The sequence below is a fragment of the Aedes albopictus genome, chromosome 1 (assembly GCF_035046485.1).
Source record: "Aedes albopictus strain Foshan chromosome 1, AalbF5, whole genome shotgun sequence".
NCBI lineage: Eukaryota > Metazoa > Arthropoda > Insecta > Diptera > Culicidae > Aedes > Aedes albopictus.
In genome coordinates this window covers 90,191,492-90,205,249 of record NC_085136.1, presented here as the reverse complement: position 1 = coordinate 90,205,249, position 13,758 = coordinate 90,191,492, and the positions used below count along the sequence as shown (strand labels likewise).

The following is a 13,758-nucleotide window of genomic DNA, read 5'->3' as shown; positions in this document are numbered from 1 at the left end:
TTCGGCCTAGGGATTTGGCACTTTTCATGTTTGGACGTAGACTTTTCCCTAGATTCCCTGCCCTGCAAAGGCTACGTGGTTTGTGTCCACTCCTACCCAACCTAGCACTACCGGGCTCCCAAGAATGTTCAAATTCAAATTCGGGTACAGTTGCACTCGAGAGGCGAGTAACCTTGAGTCGTTGTCAACAGCGAGCGAAAAGTCTCTTTCCACAGCAACATCTGTGCAACCGCCCGTACGAATAGCACACGATTGGGTTCGACACCGATCAGCGATGTTGGTGATTATCTTTCGTCGCTGAGAGGACGCCTTTCAGTCAAGCCGTGCTTTTCATCGCTGAATGTGCTCATCACGAGACAAAGTTGGCTTGGTATGCGTGCACGTTTGTGTCGGTATATTCGAATGCTTTATCTGTGTGAACCGCAAGCGTTCGGGCCGAACCGTGTCTTTTTTATAGAAAGAGGAAATCTGCTCCTACAGATACCCGAGAGGTGGGTCCTCAGGTTATATGGGGTCAACACTTAAACCTCTTTCTCTCTCTTCCTCACCTTCGCGGTACGCCCGTTAGGGATGACTTCGAGAAGGGGGATGTCTTCGTACAATGAGTACACTCTAATGGTAAGTGTTCCACTTGCTACCGCCTTAAGCTGTTCGCTCTTCCCCGGAGGCTCGGGCCCTAGCTAGTACTTAGACCACTTGTTGGGCTCAAGCTCCTGGATGGGGAGGGGGAGCCAACTCAACTAGCTGTTGTTCGGCTCACCATTTTCTCTGTAGTTCAAGGACGATTCGAGATACAGTGGAAGAAACGGCATTCAACTTGTCCTCCCCCGTACACATCCTTTCACCTTTCAACAATGTTGTCAAGAGTGATATCCTACCGCATACCTCCTGCATACTCGACCTTTGCTCCACGAAGCGTGGGCATTCAAAGAGCACATGCTCCGCGGTCTCGTCGCTGTCTGCGCACTCCGGGCACGTAGTCCTGGCCAAAAACGAAAGGAGCGTCAGCGCCCCCGGAACGCTCACCCGAGATGCTGCAGAAGATCGTGGAAACGCTGTTCCCGCGCCACGATCAGACCATGGGCTTTAAATCATATCTGATATAGTACACTACAGTATTGGTACAAAGTAGTTTTCAAAATAACCCTGGAATTTGAAATGCAATTTTGTTATAGATAAAAATGTCCAAAGTAGCCTCCATCCGGTTCTCTATGAGATGTGTCCGATTGGTGTACATATGAACAACTTTTTTGTTTATTGACGAATTTAGTTCAAATTTTGCATAAATCCTACATACATACTCACTATTATTATGTGTAAAAATTGTGTAAATCCATTCACTACTTTGGGAGTTATGTATAATGTCATAAAGTTGAAAAACCATGAAAAAGTGTAAAAAGAAGCCCCGCACGACGGTAGCCCCAGTGACGAACGATGAGCTCATCGTAATTGCGAAGTCACTCCAGTCGAACAAGGCTCCGGGTCCGGACGTTATACCGACGGTAGCCATAAAGTCGGCCATCGAGGCATGCTTTGATATGTTCAGAATGGCTATGCAGATGTGCCTGGACAGAGGCGAATTTCCGGAGAGGCAGAAAAGACTAAGATTGGTTCTGTAGCCCAAACACGGGAAGCCACCTGGCGCGGCTACCCGTCGGCATACAGACCTATCTATCTTCTGGACACCCCCGGCAAACTGTTGGAGCGAATCATTCTATCGAGGCTAATGGTCTATACCGAGAAACCAGATGACTCTGGGCTCTCGGATAACCAGTTTGACTTCCGGAAAGCTCGATCGACGGTGGATGCTATTAAGGCCGTAACCGAAACAGCCGAAATAGCGCTCCAGAAAAAGCGTAGAGGAATTCGTTACTGCGCGGTAGTCACGTTGGATGTGAAGAATGCGTTCAATAGCGTCAGTTGGGCAGCCATTGAATGCGCCATTCAACACCTAGGAGTCCCGGATAGCTTACTCCGGATACGGGAGAGCTATTTCCAGAATAGGGTGCTACTCTATGACACGGTTGAGGGCGAAAATAAGTACAACATCACCGCGGGAGAGCCACAAGGGTCAATCTTGGGCACGGTACTATGGAACGCGGCGTACGATGGTGTATTGAGGCTCACACTTCCACCGGGCGTAAATCTGGTCGGCTTTGCCGATGACATTACCCTCACGGTATACGGCGAGTCGATAGAGGAAGTAGAACTGACAGCGGCGCATGCAATTGGCATAATCGAAGACGACATCAGCTGGCACTCGCACACCACAAGATGGAAGTGGTGGTGGTGAACAACCGCAAGTCCGAACAACATGCGATGGCCACCACAGACGGGTGCGCGATCAACTCCAAGCGCTCATTGAAGCAACTCGGAGTCATGATCGATGATAAGCTGGACTTTGGCAGCTACGTGGAATATGCTTGCAAGGGGGCAGGTGATTATGGCACTATCGAAGATAATGTCAAATATCTCGGCAATAGTCTCGAGTAAGCGTAGACTTCTCGTGACAGTAGCAGTCTCTATACTACGGTATGGCGCTGCTACATGGTCGAGCGCGCTAGTGGTTAAGTGAAACGTAGAGCGGCTCGAAAGTACGCACAGGTTGATTGGCCTTTTTTCCGTGTTGGGGACATAATGCCACTGCGACCATTAATTTGATCTATTGTGGCGTCATCCTCATCATTTTTTTTTGTTGCCGTACTGAAAAGAACCGACACTATCAGGAGTGACTATCCTCACAGCAAATGGCGTTTGTCCCAATCAGGTACCGCATTTTGTTTGAAACTTAGTACATGTTTGGGATGAGAAGCCCAAATTTCCTGAGGCCCCATAAGGCCCCTTTCCAGAAATCGGCAGCGCTTGTGATAAAGTGCAACACACATTCGCACAATAAATGCAGAGGTTTCAGTCTCTAATTTACAATATCCACATTTATCTTCATGCAATTTCAGATAGTATTTGTAAGGGCAGTGGCCAGTGTAAGTACTTAGGACATTTTTATTCAGGTCTATTAGCCTTAGTGTGTTAATGGCGTCTGGTGTAATGAATCGCTTAGATTGACGAGAATCAGTTATGTTCATCCAGTTACGATTAATTTTTTTTAACTCTTCTTCTCTTCTTGATTGGCCTTAGGGTCATCAGCGCATACCGTACGGTGTTAAAGGACGCGGTATGCGTGCTGGAGGGTATAGCACTTGTGGTGTCAGAGGACGAGGAGTGCTTCGAGAGGCGGGGCACAAGAGGCGTGAGACGGATTGCCAGAACATCGTCAATGTTGAAACGGCAGAGGGACTGGTCATCCTCCAACAAGGATAGATGGACACACAGGCTCATACCGAGCGTGTCCAAGTGGACGAGCAGGCCCCATGGCGAGGTGAATTTTCACTTGACACCATTTCTGTCAGGCCATGAGTGCTTAAGGTGGTAACTGCACAGATTCGGACATCCAGGCTCTCCTACTCTGTAGGCATCACCCCAGGGTGTCGTGTTGGCTGCCTGGCAGAGATTTTCGAAGCACGCTCGTTTTCGTGTCTTAAACTTTTTGTTCAATGCCAGTTTAGCCGCCCGGTAGGCCTCACCTCTTTCCACTCTACCCTTATCGGTACGAGCTCTTGGCATCCTCCTCCTAGCTCTTAGGCAGCACGCTCTGAGCTCTGCGATTTCTAGACACCATCAGTATACCGGTTTCCGTCCATTTCTGGGTAGCGCACGCCTAGGCATCGCGGCATCGCACGCACGGCTTAGAGATCCGACTAGATCATCACTGGGCAGATCGTGCTAATCTCCATAAGCAGTCTTTCGACAAATGTCGCCTTATCGAAGCGCGAGGTCAGCCATCCTCGATGACTGTCGGTGACCTTCGGCTGCGTCCTTCTTCCACCATGTTCCTAGGGTTTAAACCCGGGCTCCAGAAGGTCACGTCAATGATGGACTCTGCACCGTTCCTACTGTAGGTCATTTTTTTCATTTACATTCGCGACATCCACATTCAGTCTTGCCATGGCTTCGAGTAGTGCCCAGTCTCTCGCGTTAGTCGATCGGCTACCCCACTCAATCGCCCAGGCGTTGAAGTCTCCACCGATGACCACGGGACTCAACCCTACTAGCGCGTTTGTTAACGCATCCAGCATGGCTGAGAACTGATCCATCGGCCACCTGGGTGTGGCATAGCAACTACAGCATAGCAACTACAGCTATTGCGAAGCCCTCGTGCGACCTGACAATTATTTCCTGGATAGGGAAACGACCGGTTGTACAGATCACCGCTAGCTTAGCCTTAACCGCTACCCCATTCCCGTTATCGGGTGGGATGCGATAGGGGTCAGCTAACAGGGCGATTTCTATACTTGACTCCGAGACTGACTGCCACAGCAACTGCTGTGCAGCTTCACAGTGGTTCAGGTTTAGTTGTGTTACCTGCATTATCGTTTTGCACTTCGACCTCCTCGGGTGCCTGGGCATTTAGGCCCGCCCGTCGTGTGGCCCTTGTTCGCCGTGCAAATCAGGCATTTTGGTGCAGAGTTGCACTCCCTGGCGATATGGTCTTCTACTCCACACTACCTGAAGAGTTTACTTCGATCAGGGCCTTTGCATGCCCTGGGCCGAACCGTGTCTATCCAATCCATTCGGTATGGTCGAGCCGAACAAACAAGCGCGCTGCGACACAAGCAGATGCTCACACAGTCGTTTGCGCTTTTCATTATGTTTTTCTTCTCATATCTTTGCTCCTGCTCATCGATGATCAGAGCACGGCATAATCACGCGTGATTAACCTTAAAAGGGATACCTGGGGTCCATTGGACCCCAGGCGCCTTTCAGAGCTCGTCTTTGATGGAACCCCTTCAGCGAGGTGACGAAACTGAGGCCATGAAGGTATCCCTTTTAGGGTTAAAATACAAATGATGAGCTTTGATGAGCAAGTAATCGGTGAAGATTAGCAACATTGGGTGCAACAATACATGTCATGAGACAAAGTGGTTTAGATTTGGACGTTTTTTGTGGGAAATAGAAGCGGTTCCATTCTCGGCCTCACGCCGTTGGTCATTTGTTGGGCTTGTTTGGCCAAATATTTGTCATGTGTAATGGGACCCTTATTGTATTCTCGCGCTGCGATTGGTGCACAAGTAGCATGGAATTTCTAATTTTGCCCATGTTGAGTAGACCCACTGCAACTGTCGACATTTCGAAGTGGGCTCGCCACCTCGCCACCTTCCCATTGCTGATCCTAAATTCAACATTGCGCATGACGTCGACCTCATCATCGGTATCAAAAACTTCTTCTCGATTCTGGAGAACGATCAAATCTCCATTGGCAAAGGCTTGCCAATGCTTCGTAAAACATATTACTGCTATGTTGTCGCCGGTGAAGCAGCACAACCATGCGCAACGCATCCTCCATCGTCTGCAACGTGTCATCGAACGACAACCTGAAGTCGATGGTTCACAAGTTCTGGGAGGTGCAGAGTTCTGGGAGAGGTGCTCTCGTTGGAGGAGTATCATTTCCGAAAGACACACTATGAGCCTCTGCACGAATTTGCCCTGTCCTGCTCACTCCCACAGAAAATTTGAAAACAGCGCGCATAGTAAAAGTCACATTTGACTTTTGCTGTGCGAACTGTTTTCAAGTTTTCTGTGGGAGTGAGCAGTACGTCAGATTCGTGCAGAGGCTCATAGAGCTTCTGACTGACGTTACGTGGTTCGTTTGCCGATCCGCGGGGAGATGCTTGACTCGTTGGGAGAGTCGTTCAGAATCTCCGAGCAACGGTTTTCTGCCACCGAGATAAAGCTGTCGTCTGACCCACAACTACACGCAGAGTACTCTATGTTCATGGATGAGAACCTATCGTTGGGGCACATGGAGGAAATCGATCATTTGACGGCTGTTCGGGTTCGTATGAAGTTGATCATCAATATTAACTTCTTTTCTCGATCAGTCTAGATAGCTGTGTAGTGTGTAGTGTCGGTAGCGGTTGTCACAATTGGCTAAGAATAACACTACGGACTGTCTGTTCCGGCGGTGAGAGTCCATTAAACAGGTGACCCCTAATTCATGGTGTGATGCGGCTATATGCTTCCCGTGCCTATGAATGAATGGTTACCCGAGCAGAAAAGAATAGCAAGTGAATAACATACCAAGGTATTAATCTTAAATACTATCATACCTTGATAGGCCCTTTATTAGGTAGTAACAAGAGGCAAAATAACAAAAACGAATACCATAATAGTGCATGAATAACACCTAGAAAATATCAAGTCTTGTTATTCCAATAACGAATGCATACCTAGATTTTTTAGTGCTGTATTTGTTATCCAAAAGGTATTGAATAACAAAGTAATAACGTGTGTTATTATTAACATGTACATTTTTCTGTAGCTCCATGATGTAATAACAAAACGTGATATCCTGTTCTTTTCATTGCTAAACCAACAAATACCAAATGAATACCAAATTCTGCTCAAATACTTCCAATTGTTATCGTGATGTTCTCGTAACATTTTGTCAAATAACTCAGAAATAACAATTTCAGGTCTTAGAGCACAGTTTGCTCTTTGTATGGTATTTGTAAAGTATTCCTTTCTGCTCGGGTAGGGGGGTTTAATGAAATCCTAACTGCTTCATGAAGCCTGTGGTATACTAGAGCGCCCTCCACAGTATTCTGTCCTTACTGCGCTAACTGGAGCAATGGTGCAGTTGACCTTGTGTTTCTCCGACATAATCTGCTATCCTTCTTAAGCCTCAACTGCGAGGCTCAATAAGGGTGGGATTACTAGTATGTTGTTTATTAGCTTTAATCATAACCTATATGGCTCTTCGCATTATGCGTTCTTCACAGTGTCCTCTGTGTATCTTCGTCTCTGGCGTTCTTCAATCGATACCGAATCGGTTTTTATCGCTACTCTTTTTTATTGTGTTGTGATTGTAAGAGTTTGATCGTGACTAGTATGGGTATTGGCTATGGTTATGACAGCTCAGATGAATCTTCAGCACAAAAGAAGAGCAACGATCAATCTTTGTAGACTTATGCAAAATGGTACAGCCCAAGTGGCGTTAGTCCAAGAACCTTACTTTTTTAAGGGAAATATCTATCTAGGAAACCTTGTGAATCCGGTGTTTGATCCTTTCAGTAAAATTGAAATGGCAATCTCACGTGTCATGCCTCGAGCCCCAAAATGTTTTGATAAAACTGCTTGTTTGCAGCCTTGCTATTCCCAAATCTTGGGGGATTATACTGTCAAGTTTATTCCGTAAGTGGATAATACATCGTATGAAGATCAGACCTATCAATTTGACCTCTTTCTTCTGAAATGATTAGAACGCTTTGTCGAGCATCACACCCGTGAAGTTTTTCTGGCAAACATGCCTCTTCATGGGAACCAAAATGCTTATAAAAATGTAAATTCCACTGTGATTTGTTTACACAATGTTGCATTCATGCAAGCATTCATTCAAAAACAATTTTATTTGCTTGTTTTCTTGAATTTCCAGGATACTTTTTAACACATACCTTTCGATTCCATATTGGAAGCCGCACGGATTGTCCTATTTATCTTTCAACGATTTCCAGTTGTATTTACCAAATGCTCAAAAACCAACATCTCTTCTCGGCATTATCTACGTCAAGCAGCGATTAGGAAATTGAGTGTTTTGTGGATGCCCCCATGCGGGAGTCTTGCCATCACTTTTGAGGAATCTCGTAGCAGAAACGCAATTCAGATAACTCAATGTGGTTTTCCTACTTATGATTTTCTCCATCACAAGCCTCAACAGGCTGGTTCATTTGTGTATCTTAGCTGAGAATCCGACTGTGGAACTTTGAATCATTTTATATGTAACTACCCACCCAGTTTTTACGTAACTGCGTTTCCGAGTACTCGGTAAACACTTCAGGATGTTCTGTTGTTCTGAACCCGTTGTGGTAAGTAGCTATAGGCTTACTTTACGCTTTATGCGTTTTTTGCAGTGCCCTTTTCAGGGCGCTGTTTGAACCCGTTGTGGTACGCTTATGCGATTATGTCGACCCTATTCCCTCACCTTCCCTTTCGCTATCCCATCCCTTATTCCTCCCTTCCCTCTTCCTCAGGTAAATGATGAATAGGCTCGTATTCATGGCGATGGCACAACTTTCCCAAATGGAGGAGAACGTGCCTCTGGAGCCGACCTACTGATACCTGAGTTCATAATGTGATTCTTCCGGGAAACTCCCTCTGGGGTTCTTCCATTACTATCTTCTGGGATCCCTAAAGAGGTTTTGCCTGTGATTTTTTCAAGAGCTGATGTCAGAATTTCTCCAAGAGTACTTGTCTTGAATTTCTTTTTGTAGTTCTTCAGGGAGATCCATCTGAAATTCTTTTTGGTGTATTCCTTCAGAAGTTCCATCTGGAATCCCTTCTGAGATTCTTAAAATGTTCTATCTGAGATTCCCCAGGAGCTCCTTCCAGGATTCCTTCAGGGATTCCTTCTGGGACTTGAAGAGGTTTCTTTCGGGATTTCTCAAAGAGTTCTGGGAATTATCCAGGAGTTCCATCCAAGATTCTCCAAGTAGTACCTTTCAGAATGTCTTCAGTGTAATGTCGCGCGGAAAGAATAAGACCGAACTTCGTCTACTCTCTAACTGTTTACTACACTTACTCACTGCGTGGTTGATCGTGGGGACGCATGGTCTTTCATAGCAGGCATAATAAAGCATTGCTTTATAACGAAGTGGTTGTATGAGGGAGATGAAGCCGGTTTTGTCGACGGCCGCTCGACAACGGACCAAATCTTCACCGTGCGGCAAATCCTCCAAAAATGTCGCGAATACCAGGTCCCAGCGCACCACCTGTTCATCGACTTCAAGACGGCGTACGACAGTATTGACCGCAGAGAGCCATGGAAAATCATGGACGAGAACGGCTTCTCCGGGAAGCTCATCAGATTAATCAAAGCAACGATGGACGGAGTAAGAAACTGCGTAAGAGTTTCGGGAGATCTGTTTAGTTCGTTCGAATATCACCGGGGACTCAACAAGGTGATGGACTCTCATGCCGGCTGTTCAACATCGCCCTGGAAGATGTTATACGACGAGCTGAGCTTAACGGTTTTCACGAAGTTCGGCCAATTTGTCAGTTTTGCGGATGACATGAATGTTATTGCTAGAACATTTGGAACGGTGGCGGAACTGTACACTCACCTTAACCGTGAAACAGCAAAGGTCAGACTCACGGTGAACGCGTTGAAAATGAAGTACACGCTGGCAGGCGGAACAAAGAACGACAGGGCGGGCCTAGAAAGCAGTGCTACGATAGACGGGGACACTTTCGAGGTGGTTGAGGACTACGTCTACCTCGGGCATACAACAACGTTCTCCGCGAAATATGAAGGCGGATCATCAGTGGGAATCGGGCCTACTATGGGCTCCACGAGAACCTGCGGTCGAAAAAGATTCATTTTTGCACCAAATTACCATGTACAAAACGCTGATAAGACCGGTACTTCTCTACGGGCACGAGACCTGGACTATGCTCGAGGATTACATGCAAGCACTCATAGTATTCGAGCGGCAAGTACTTAGGACTATCTTTGGTGGTGTGCAGGTGATGAAGAATGAACAACGAGCTCGCTGCAGTCTACGGTAAACCTAGCATCCGAGAGGTAGCAAAAACTGGAAGGGCGTGGCATGTTGTGAGAATGCCGTAAAAAAAAAACCTGCAAAGCTGGTGTTCGCAAGAGATTCGGATGGTACAAAAAGACCTGGAGGGCAGCGTGCAAGTCAAACGATGCGGGACGTGGCCGAGGATGGAGGACTGCGGCTACGAACCAAGTGTTATGGCGAAGAATTGTTAATTCAGTTTTATTATGATTGTAATGTGATGCTAAATAAATAAAAAAAATGTTTTCGGCGATTTCTTAGATTCCACCTTAAATCTTTAACATGAATATACAGACAAGTTTTGGCGTTTTTTCATTATGTATTTTTTTATACAACTTTATTACTAAATCTGGCTTTTGTTGTGCACCTCTACAGCCAAGTTTGGTTCTTTAAACATAAACTGTTATGGTCAATTACATGTCAATTTCGTTACGGACTACGAATTCACATAAGTACTTCACAACTACTTTTAACCCTTATGTGGGCGACAGGGTACCCGCGTACCCAGCACCCATTTAAAAAGCACGGCGTAGAAAAAAGCAAAAAGTTTGTCGGACACATAACGGTTAAGGATGGTTTCCACATCTGGAGGCACGGTTTTCTGCCGAACGGTTGCCAGCAACTGCTATTTAGGATCCTATTGCTCATATAGGGCACACTCGAAGAAAACATGGTTTGGAGACGCCTCTGCAGAACCGCAAATACACTCCAGAGAAGTTTTAATTTCATTACGATGAGAAATGAGCTGGCAATCGGGAATGGTTTGCAATCAGTTTGAATAGAATCACCACTTGACGTCTCGACAAGTCTTGCTCCAAAAGTCACGGAATAGGTGACACAGTATGCAAGATACTGTGGCAAAATCTACCTTTATCGCTGCTGTTCCATCTCTGGTCGTCCATATATCCATGCTGAAGATGAATGTCGAATCAGGAGTTTCACGTAAAGAAGCTGCTTTTGCCGTCTTATCTGTTTCTTCGTTAAGCTCGATCCCTTCGTGAGCTGATACCTACCCACAGAAAGCTGACCGTATATCCTGCATCCTTCATGTATTGAGCTTGAGCTTGAGTTTGAATGATGTAGATGCTTCCCCAGTATCGTCAGACCAGCTACATTCACACAAGGAACCAATGAGATTTCTGCCGGGGACTCGCAGGCATCTTCAGTGTGTGAGCGTTGGTGATCTTCAATGTTAGGCGACAATGGCGCCTGTCACGTCAAGTTGCATGACAATGTGGGGAGGGGGAAGGAAGCGATGATTGCAATAGTTTGTATCTACATCAGGTCGAATATACCTCTGCGTCTGAACAAACTCATGCGGATGTCGGAGTATTCAGAGAGGGTTCACACATTGGTGCGTGGATGCCAGGTGTAAGGTAATAGATTAGTGCGATTATTACAATGAAGCTAATGCGGCACAGTTTGATAGATTGACACTGTGCAGTGAAAGTGTGAAGGAAAGGAAACGGCTTTTCAACCGTTTCTGGTTCTAGCGATGGCTATGAACGTATGGATGTATACTTGAGCTGTATATGTAGAGAGGAGGGTATAGATAAAGTGGATAGAAAGATACAAAGTAGAAGGAAATGGACTGGCCAGGAATTGAACCCAGGACCTTCTGCATATGAATCAGAAGCAGTAGCCGCTAGACCACCAAGCCCGTCCCGTAAATCCTGCATCCTTCATGTAATAAATTTTAGCGTTAAAGGCGATACATTTCTAAAATATCAACGATTTAATTTTAAAGCTGATCCTTTTTTGTGTTTCTGTGATTTTGTGATATCAATGAGTGGAAACTAATAAATGGTCATTGTCATGAGTGCTGACTTTTCATACATTTTATTACAAAATATTGAACTCCTGTATTACTCGACCCGTAGAGAATCCTATGTCTATTGTTACATCGCAGTTTTTCTTTTGAACAGCTTTTTCTCCAACCCGAAGAATGGATACTCAAAAGCAATGCTCCAAATACCACCCGCTACGGCACTAACTCCCACCAAACCAAATATCCTGTAAATCAAATCCATCGCGCTGAAGTATAATGGAGATTTCAAATGCATCGTAACCGTCACAGCCTGAATCATGATGTGAAGCAGGTACATCGTGTACGACAGCTTCGCCATCGGTTGCCAGAACCGCCAACTCAAGAATTCATTCACCAATCCACCCTGCCCATTAACGCATATGAATATCAACCACATGACTCCGAAGGCCCAGAATGAGCGATGCAACGACTCGTAGAAGGCATCCACCACCACCGAAAAGCGATCGTAATCTCCAACGTAGACCTGTTTTAGAGAGTAGCATGTAAGCACCAGCATACCAGCCGCTAGAACCCATCCAAGAACGCGGGCTCTCTTCGGCAGACGAATGGTTCTGGATTTGGTCCTGTGCAGGAAATACCCGAACAGTACTCCGAACAGCCAAACAGACATGCGAGCATGGGTGGCGTGGTACGTCTTCCGAGGCCATAGCCCGTCTCCAACGGGTGCCGATTTGTTCAAACGGTACCCGTTCACCATGAACGTGGAGAACACGCAGGCAATGGAGAGCACTGCTAGGAACACAACCGCCGGAACGAAGCGTTTTCCGTACTTCCACAGCGGGAACAGAATCAACGGCGACAGGAAGTAGAGCTGCATATCCACCGACAGATACCAGGTATGCGGGAAGCACATTTGCGGGTGGTGAACGTAGTTCTGAACGTAGAGTAACGCCGACCACCAACTCGTGGAGCAGGCATTGAATACGTCCTCGGCAAGCAGCTTGTAGAGAACGCCTTCTCCCAAATGGTTGACGAAAGCTAAAGCGAACAGTATCATGGCGGCGTAGGCAGGAGTAATGCGAATGTACCGATGCAGGTACAGTTCAGCCAAGTTCAGCTTACGGTTGCGATCGAGTTCGCGAAGGAGTTTCATGGCCACCAGCATTCCACTTAGCATTAGGAAGATGTCCACGGCCTTTCCGCCAAGACGGTGAAGCAGGACACCGTAGTAGCTGTTGGTGTACTCTGTACGGATGACGGCGTTGGTGGTGGGAAGTCCGAGGGCAGCATCGTGGACGTGGTTAATGATGATCCAGATCATCGATAGGGCACGGATTCCGTTTACGCAGTCCATTGATTCAGTTTTGGTTTGGCTTTGAGGAACTGTTGCGGTAATTTTCAACAGGTTCGTGTAAGCGGAGAACCGATTTATGAAACTAGGTGGGGCTTTGTTTGCGTAAATTAGCACGATGTGAGTCAATGTAACGACGACTAGGAAAGCTCCGTAACATGAGAAAAGGACGCTGGAATGTAGAGATGTGAGTTAGTTAAGTCCTTACGAAGAGTCGGCGAACTTACATGGCAGTTATAGTTAGCGCTGAGAAGTTATGTTCCTCATCTTTGTAGCAAAATGTGTCCAGGTTGTTGACGATTTGCATGCCATAGTTTTGTAGAAAGGAATTTACCAGTTCCGATACCATCCGTGGTTGGCATACATCGGGTACGCAAATGCTATACCATATTGGAGGCAACGGGAGCCGTAGACCTTGCACGTTTACCATCATTGTGCAATGTTGTCCACCGATTTTGCCGTAGTAGTGTGAATACTGCACCCTTCGACATTGGTCAAAGTTTCCGAATTCATAAATATTTCCGAAAAATACTCCAGTTGGCACCTTGCCCCATGAGTCGTACACTGTAGATAAATATCAATATAAAACTTTTAGGCCAAAAACCACAATCAAATACGTACTATTCACAGCCCACGCTTCATTGTTCTGCATAGCTTTCACGAACAGTTCCAGCTGATTGACACATGGCCTGTCCCATTCGGCCGTCGAAGAGTTGGTGAAATTCCACGTCGAGCTTTGCGATCCCAGAAACTTCACGAACTGTGGGACCAAGCCTATCAGTTCCGTTGGGGAACCGATCGCTTGACCCACCAGAAAGGTCAGTAAGAATACCCCCAACAAAGGTCTGTACTGATCCATTCTGTGTCAGTGGCTAAACTACCAATCAATCGCACGACGCTTCATCCATTCGATTTCCCGTAGGGCACAAATCAGTTGACCATTGATGACGATAAGCTCCCACTCGTGCGAATAGGATAAGATAACGTCAACGGAATGGCCGTTCGGC

The 13,758-nt window shown here is 46.3% G+C and overlaps 2 protein-coding genes across 2 annotated transcripts in view; both read right to left on the bottom strand.

Annotated features, from left to right (window-relative positions):
* Positions 1-13,758, bottom strand: part of LOC109410169 (metabotropic glutamate receptor 1) — a 679,657-nt gene that overhangs the window by 224,063 nt on the left and 441,836 nt on the right. The window lies entirely within an intron of this gene.
* On the bottom strand, positions 11,437-13,635 carry LOC115256605 (nose resistant to fluoxetine protein 6). The gene is made up of 3 exons (XM_029855412.2): positions 13,373-13,635; positions 12,979-13,315; positions 11,437-12,923 (listed from the first exon to the last, which is right to left on the bottom strand). Exons 1-3 carry the CDS (start codon positions 13,608-13,610, stop codon positions 11,531-11,533), a joined length of 1,968 nt encoding a protein of 655 aa, XP_029711272.1. The 5' UTR covers positions 13,611-13,635; the 3' UTR covers positions 11,437-11,530.